The 8,040-nt window shown below is 40.4% G+C and overlaps 1 protein-coding gene across 3 annotated transcripts in view; it reads right to left on the bottom strand.

Moving 5' to 3' along the window:
- Positions 1–1,458: 1,458 nt before the first annotated feature.
- sidt2 (SID1 transmembrane family, member 2) overlaps positions 1,459–8,040 on the bottom strand; it is an 83,748-nt gene continuing 77,166 nt past the window's right edge. For all 3 annotated transcript variants that reach the window (XM_048562052.2, XM_059639120.1, XM_048562053.2), the window contains one exon: positions 1,459–7,767. In XM_048562052.2, coding sequence (XP_048418009.2) covers positions 7,705–7,767 — 63 coding nt within the window. In that variant the 3' untranslated portion in view covers positions 1,459–7,704. The remainder of the gene's footprint in view (positions 7,768–8,040) is intronic.

Raw genomic sequence — 8,040 nt, 5'->3', positions numbered from 1 at the left:
GGTGAGCATCTGATGAAGCGCTGGTGTTATGTCCCACTTTCTATTTATCTGTTTAGGTTAATAAATAGAAAGCGGGGCATAACACCAGCGCTTCATCGGAGGCTCACTGATGATGTTACCTAGAATGGTGACAAAATGTCTGAAAGCTAACCTTCCAGCTCAGTGAGCAAACTCACATCTAGGTTCTGGGGAAATTTCTTGCCACTTTGCTCAATGATTGCAAACAAAATGTGACACGTAGCACTGACCAAGTCTCAAATTCCTGGTAAAATCATTGCAAAATTGCAAGTATTTCATCTGCAAAGCTGTTTCAGTCCGTGTGGAAACAAACAAATGCTGTAGTTCATAGCGTGTGTGATAGCTTCCGTGAAGAGAGAGTAAACTCCTGTTTTGAGTCTAGACAACTCTTTTAAACTCGAAACAGTAGCTTGTTCTCTCTTGATAGATTCTGCTTGACCCACTGTGATCTCCAGCATTAGTTATTTTCAGTACAGATTCCAGCATCCACAGTAATTTGCTCCTACCTGTTTCAGTCTGTGTCGTTTCCATGGGAATACGTAGACGACTGTAAGTCAGTTCTTTCTCAGGGTGTTCTCCCAATCCCTTGCGGCATCTTCAGTAGACGGGTAGCAGTCTGCTCCAGAGAAATATCTTAATGGAGTTTTCAATCAAAGTTACAAAGACTGGGGATGTATCCCCAAAGACTACTTTTGATTTTATAGGCCTTTGGCTCTGAACGGACTTAGTTCTGTTCCCCATGCCAATTGATATTTTACATTTGGCAAGATTGATAATAGTTTTCGCTTTTAAAAGCTATTGCCAGATTGTTAATGAGCATTCAGTAGTGGGTCTCCACTGATATTCCCAGGGTGTTACAGCAGGAAGTCTTGCTCTCATGATTCCTTAGATACTAATTTGTTTTGATTTATGGGTAGGGCTGGCAAGGCCTGAATTTGTCGGCTATTCTTAATTGCCCTGCACTGAGTAGTTTGCATGGCCATTTCAGAGGGCAGTTAAGGACCACATGTAGGCCAGACCTGATAAGGACAGCAGATTTCCTTTTCTTATGGGCATTAGTGAATGAGGTAGGTTTTAATAATGATAGTTTCCATGGTTACTATTGACAGCATTAGCTTCCAATTTCACATATATTAATATAATTTAAAATCCAGCTGTTACCATGGTGGTTTCAGAAGTTGTGTGCCCAGAATCTGGGCTTTTAAAAAATAATTCAGTATCTTTACTACAACTACATCTCCGCCAGTCCACTTAGGCCAGAGCCACATATTTCTTTCCAGCTTTTCCTTCAAGGTGCAATGTCCAGTGAAGATTTACTTCCTGGATTCACACATGAAGAATAAATATCTGAGACAAGACCTGGAGAGCAACTACTGCACATGGAACTGCAACTGGAAGAGGAGTTATAAAGCTGGAAATGTTAAAAACATAGAGTCAAAGTGGATTTTGGATTTTATTATATCTGAACAGTTTGTGTTACAACAAAATCAAAGCTGTACAGTAAGTAGTAAAATTAAATAACAGTATTGGAACAGACAATTTCTCGTAAAGGCCACAAAACTGTGAACTACTTCTACATTAACAAAGGCAGGATCGTCATTCTTCGTGCGTTTTGTAAACATAAAGTGAACGCTTCAACGCTTTTGCCTTCACAGGACTTTAAACAAAAATTATGTTAAGGACAAAGGTTAAAGACAGTCCTGGTCTTTGGATGATGTGTACACATCAGATTGCAGACAGTTAGTGCAACTGAAGGCTGAACTCCAACAGTGAACAACTCCTATTGTTCAGAGCTTGTGGCAAATTAAAAACTGTTCAGAAAAGTTCTCAGATGACTGAATGAGGAGCAATTAAATGATTGCACAAACCAGCTTAAATCTGCACCTTTCTCATCACATCCCAATAGTAGAGTTACCCAACTCCACCTTGAATGAACCAAGTCAGAAGTCACAGGACAACAAGTTATGGTGCCAGGTTTACTGGAAATCACAAGCTTTTGGAGCACCACTCCTTCGTCTGGAGAAGGAACAGCGCTCCAAAAGCTTCTGGGTGGCTCAGAGGTTAGCACTGCTGCCTCAGTGTGCCAGGGACCCAGGTTTGATTCCAGCCTTGGGAGGCTGTCTGTATGGAGTTTGCAAGTTCTCCCTGCGTCTGCATGGGGTTTCTGCGGAGCGCTCTGGTTTTCTTCCACAGTCCAAGGATGGGCACAGTAGGTAGATTGGTTGTGTTAAATTACCTCGAGTATTCAGGGATGTGTAGGTTAGGAGCATTAGCCATGGGAAATCCAGGGATAGGCTAGGGGGATGGGTCTGGGTAGGATGCTCTTCAGAGGATTGGTGTGGACTTGCTGGGCCAAATGGCCTGTTTCCACCCTGTGGGAATTCTATCATGAATCTGATGTCATGTGACTTCTGACTTTGTCCACCCCAGTCCAACACCAGCACCTCCACATCATGAATGAACCACAGATTCCCTGATATTACAGGCAACATTAGCAAAAATCCATAAACTGATTCTAGAATTCTCTAAAAACTTTTTTGTTTTGTACCTTAATCTGGATGGATTAATTTGACTCCTACAGAAAGACATTGGATGTGAAGTACGGAGGTGCAGCTCTGGACATACAATTCTTTGACCTGACTGAGGTGTACTGACTTTCAGCAACCATATCAAGGCTGGATTTAATGGCAAACATTTGTTACATATAAAAATTCAGCCACAGTTCGTCATGTTCAAGAGCAGCACCAATCTTCTTAAACTAATGACATTGGTAAGAGTGGAATTGTGGTTTGTTGTCAACTCAAAGGTTTAAAAAACAATTAGGCCACGAAGATACTAACAATCTTCACCTTCTGGGTGTCCCTTTTAGTGATATCTGCAAATAGCTGAGGAGAGGATAAATGGTTTTAACTTTTGTGAAAAAACAAACATTGGATTGGAATATTTGGCCTTGGCTCTTAGATGTTACTATAAGATTGAAAAGTTACAATTTTTTTTGTTTTGAGGTTAGGATGTGGTATAATTACACTACCACACTCACACTGATGTAGGCCAGTCCTTTCCAAACCTTTTCCTGCTATGACACCATTTTAATTCCTGCAATCCTGGAGCGAAAATCCAGAAGGTAAACCTCGCTTGACTAAAACACCCAGACATTACTTTGCAGCAGCAATCAGACCTCAATGATCTGCCCATTAGGCCATACACACTTTAATGAGAAAGTACACAAGGAGCCCTGCAGCTGAGAGTATTCTGCTAGTTGATGCCTCAAGGCCCCCAAAATTCCACAGAATACAGAACAATATGGCACAGGTACAGGCTCTTTGGCCCACCAGGTCTGTGCTAACCATGATGCCTTTCTCAAACAATCCCATCATGCTGGATGTCCCTGGCGAGGGGAAGAACAGTGTTGTGCTTGAGGCCTTGTGTGGCCAGGTGGCACCACAAGGGTCAGAGCACATTGTCTCCACCAACAACAACATTTGAGTTTGAAATATAAGTTTCCCTTAAGGAAACTGATGTTTGTGGCACAGCCTCTTTCGTGGTCAGTTTGTTACTTGCTAATTTGTTTGTTGGGCTTGACCGCATCTCACAACCACCCATTATTCAGGAAGACCTTTAGTCAGCAAACCGTTAATGCCAAAAACTTATGCTCATGTCTTCTCCCATTCCATCAGCAGAAGTCTCTATTCCCTACCCCTTCATGTGCTCCCCTGAATTCCCCATAAACAAATCTGTATTGTAATCACATGGTATAGTTAAGATGAACAAATTCCACAGTCTCACCATTCTCTGGGGAAAGACATTTCTTCTAAAAACCTTTCATTGTTTTAAATAAATTCATTAGGTCAAACCTCATCCTTCTCCTTTCAAGAGAAAATTAATCTTGCCTGTTCATCGTTTCTTGGCAGATGTAGCCTCAAAAATTTGATATCATCCTTGAAAATTATTTCTGCATCTCTCCAGCACCTCTGTAACCTTGTAATATTACAGGAAACAAGGCAGTACTCCCTGTGTTTGAGAATTACATTTGGCTGCACCATGGAATCTAAATCTGTGATCAGTGATCTCCACAATTGGAATCCAAGGTGTGAGGGACAGTACAGCATTTACTGAAGTTACAAGTATCAAAAAAGCTGGGAATTAAAAATAAATTTCAGTTTGTGCTTGATTTTCACTGATGGATGGTAATATCTGAGCCCCAATCAAGCTCATACAGGTGATAAAGGAAGATCTCCACCTCAACAGTGGAAGTGTGCTAGACATATTAGGATGTCTACGGCACTGTGGATGCATTTTCCAGCCCCCTTTAGTCTATGAAAGAAAGCCTTGCCATCATGAACAAAAAAAAGTGCATCTTTGCAAATTTCATGACATTCAGGTCAGATCATTCATTTGATCATCAACAATGAAAAAAGCAGCTTCATCATTTACCCTTGTTGAGTTGTTGAAGGTTCAGATCAATGAGTTCTGAGCAGTGAATATTGCAATAATCAATGCTATGATTATTAACTGAATATTCAGCAGATGTAATACTTCACTGGCAAGATCATGAGACTGGTGCTAAAGATAAATAAAGCCTCAAGTTAGGTAGGTGATGTGTCAGCCCTGTTACTCATTTAATAACACAACAAATTGTGGATTTCTCCTGATGATTGAAAGGAATTAGATGTCAAAATTTAACATACCAAATTAATTTTACAACATCTGCTGTACAAACTGAACTAACTGTAATCTATGAATGTAAGTCCCATGGTTACAGGTCAACTTCTAACCATTATTCTTTAAGCTAGATGATGTTAGCCCCATAAATTTGGATGCATGGAATAAGCAGGAGAGAGAGACCTGTACTTGCCTTGCTGGCAGAGTCTCTGCCTTTGATAGCTCGGGTATGAATGAACATCGGTACCATAGCCCCAAATAATGGAGGCCATGAATAGAGCTCTGGATATGACAACTATATATGACATATATAATGCATGCTAAAGGGAGAACAAACCTACATTCCCGTCATTATTTGTAATGTTGCTCAATGGCTGGCCAACTATCATTGAGCCAGTCAGTGCAACTACTCCAATCATGGAAGCATGTCCTGAGTTTTCTTAACTGCATTTTATAAATTTCATTTGAACGCTTTTAAAAGCAACCTCTATATTAATCCAGTTCTAATGTATTCCCAACCCTGAGTTTGATTCTTTACAAACATCTGAAAGAATACAGTACACAGTCTGCCAAACAAAGACTGACAATATCTGATGACCAAAGCCACACCAAACCCAACCAATTCTCACACCAGCACCCCAGGATTTAGTGCCTGTCTACCTCATGGACCTCACTCTCCTCCACGCCAAATCGAGCCAACAAGTTACAACCTTTACTCTGTCAACTCTCCGTATGTCGTGTTTAGAAAATGGAGATCACACTTAGGACCCTCAACAGATGACTGCTGAAATGCCGGGGACTATAATCTGTAAAATATTTCAAGACACTTGAACTCAAAAGGAAGATTTGAAAAAAAAAATCAGGAAGCCTTTGCTATCTGTTTCCTTGAGTCAACCCAGAATCGAATGTTCTTTGCTGAGTATTTTGACACTTCACAATGACAGCAGGACAGCACATTAAATGTGGCAGCATTCAATTATAGCAGCAGCTCCTACTCATTTCATTTAAAGGCAAAGTCTAGCTATTTGATTTATGATTAACATTATTGTTCTTTGCAGACAGTAGTTTTGTAAGAATCATTTTCTAACATTTTGAACGTACACATTCCAATTATTATGAGTCTGAAGTGTGACAATGGATAGGTAAAAGCAAGTGTTTGTGACTAGAGATCTGAAAACAGGTGCAGGTGTTTGCATTGTTTTTGGGGAATGTTATGCAAACTTTGGGCAAAATGTTATTTGACACTTGGCAAATTTGGAAGTTTGAGGGATCTTGTGTTAAACCAGGTAATTTGTTGTATTTTGAACTAGAGAATGAATGTAACAATGAAAGGATATATACATCCAAAAGCAGCATGCTAGCCCTTCAGTCACATGTCCTGGTGGGTGAGCTCCTTAAAGCGGCCCTGTCATCACCATCAATCCATTTCAAATGCAAGTGTACCTTACTAGGCTGAGTGAACCATTTGATGTTTTTAAGTCTTTCTGAAAACTGGACTGAGTTACAAATGCCAATAACAGAAAGTTCAGTGTGAAACTACTTGCCGTTACACAGAAATAGGTATATCGAATAGCTGCAAAAGTGCACTTCATGTAAATGCATACGCACATATTGTGAATTGTGCTGTAACGTTTGTGTATGCAACTGGCATATCGACTACAGATAACTACACTAAGTAAGAGGTTGCCAGTTTCAACTGGAAAGGTGTCAGGAGGTCACCTGAGCACATTAAACAGTGCACAATAATAAATTCTAAATTAATTATGTGCTTGCCACAATGCTGTTTGCAGTGCAGAACATACAGGAGGTGATTCTCTTACTGTCCCATACTATAACATTAGGATGAGTAAGGGAATATGTCACACTGAGTGATAGCACCAAGTATTCCCAAATCACATACAAATCAGATAAAATGTAAAGGTGCACTTTCACTGTCTGCCAACTGGACATAGGGTTTCCATGACACGGAACTCAAGTTTCGAATTTAGTCTTCATGTCACAACAGCACCAGTGAAAGTTTTTGTTTACTATGGATCATAGCTTCATTATTCTTTTTGGCAACATTGAACATTGGGCTTACATGTGAGCCTGGACTGAGTTGTTTCATTTTAGTTATGACCTTGTAACACTCAAGAGGTAGCTCCACTCAAGGTAATGAATTTGCAGGGCTAATGTTGTGAATTTACTATCCTTAACACTAGTTCCATGTCCAATCCATTAGCATCCCATTCCTCACCTGTACCTAACTAAACTTCTAAAGCTCTGGTTCAATGTAGTTGTCACAGATTCCTGCACCACTTCTAAAGCTAGCATTATCCCAGCAACAGGAGTTCCATTGTGACTGAGCTATAGTGAACAGATTTGTCAATCTTTCATTTGTTGGTTGTATTCAGCACAGTAGCAGAGCATTGTGCCAATGAACCATCAAGACAGATGTGTGCAAACATAGGAACATTATTGATGGAGTGGCAAAGCCACAAAAAAAAGCAACTTTGCTTTCAAAACCAGAGATGCCTACAATTATTCTGTTACCCTCCATTTCCTCCATTTGTATAGTTTTAGGTAGAACAGACAAAAAAAAGTGCAGAAAAGATGATTTTCCAGCGAAGAGCATCCATTTCCAATAGCGACTTGTACCTGACTTTATTCCAAATAATTGTGCACGAAATGAATTAGAAGAGCTATTTCTTAAAAGTAACCTGGTGAAGGACAGTGATGATCTTGTGCCTTACAGGGTTGGGCACAGATCAATGCAAGAAAAGCCAACAGGCTCAGCAGCACAGCATTTTCAATTGAAGGCAAGTGCATTGGCACAAAGATTGCCAATGGAAAATGTTGCTCTCAGTGCCAGAGCTAGCAGCTCAAGGGCTACTGCAGTGTGACTGGCACTTGAGGTCCCTTATCACCTCCATAGTTTGTTCGCAGCAGCAACGCCAATCCCATTTCTCCTTTTCTCCAGAGGAATAGACTTCAGGTGACAAAGGTAGGAAGTCTGCCGTGCGGTCACTCTTTCCCCACCAGGGATTAGAAAACGTAGATTTTGTCTCTTTGCACATGATCCAGGTCTTCATCCAGAGTCAACAAGATCTGGAGGAGAAAATGAGAGGCACTAAGATTGACGCAAATGAGACCAGGTTATGACCACCAGGAAAGGCAGAAAATGATGGGCCACTTTAGTCTTAAAAAGAGAGGATCGAGTGGTGAATTTATTAATACAATTAAGATGATGTAAGGGTTTGGTAGGCTAAATGTACAGGCTATTGTTCTGTTTTTATGGAAGACCAGAAGCAGGGGCTTTAAGCACAAGAAATACACCTATAAAAATCCACTAGGGAATTCAGGAAAAACCTCTTTACCTGG

The sequence above is a fragment of the Stegostoma tigrinum genome, chromosome 32, assembly GCF_030684315.1.
Source record: "Stegostoma tigrinum isolate sSteTig4 chromosome 32, sSteTig4.hap1, whole genome shotgun sequence".
In the NCBI taxonomy this organism is placed as follows: Eukaryota; Metazoa; Chordata; class Chondrichthyes; order Orectolobiformes; family Stegostomatidae; genus Stegostoma; species Stegostoma tigrinum.
This window is presented reverse-complemented; position numbering and strand designations above follow the sequence as displayed.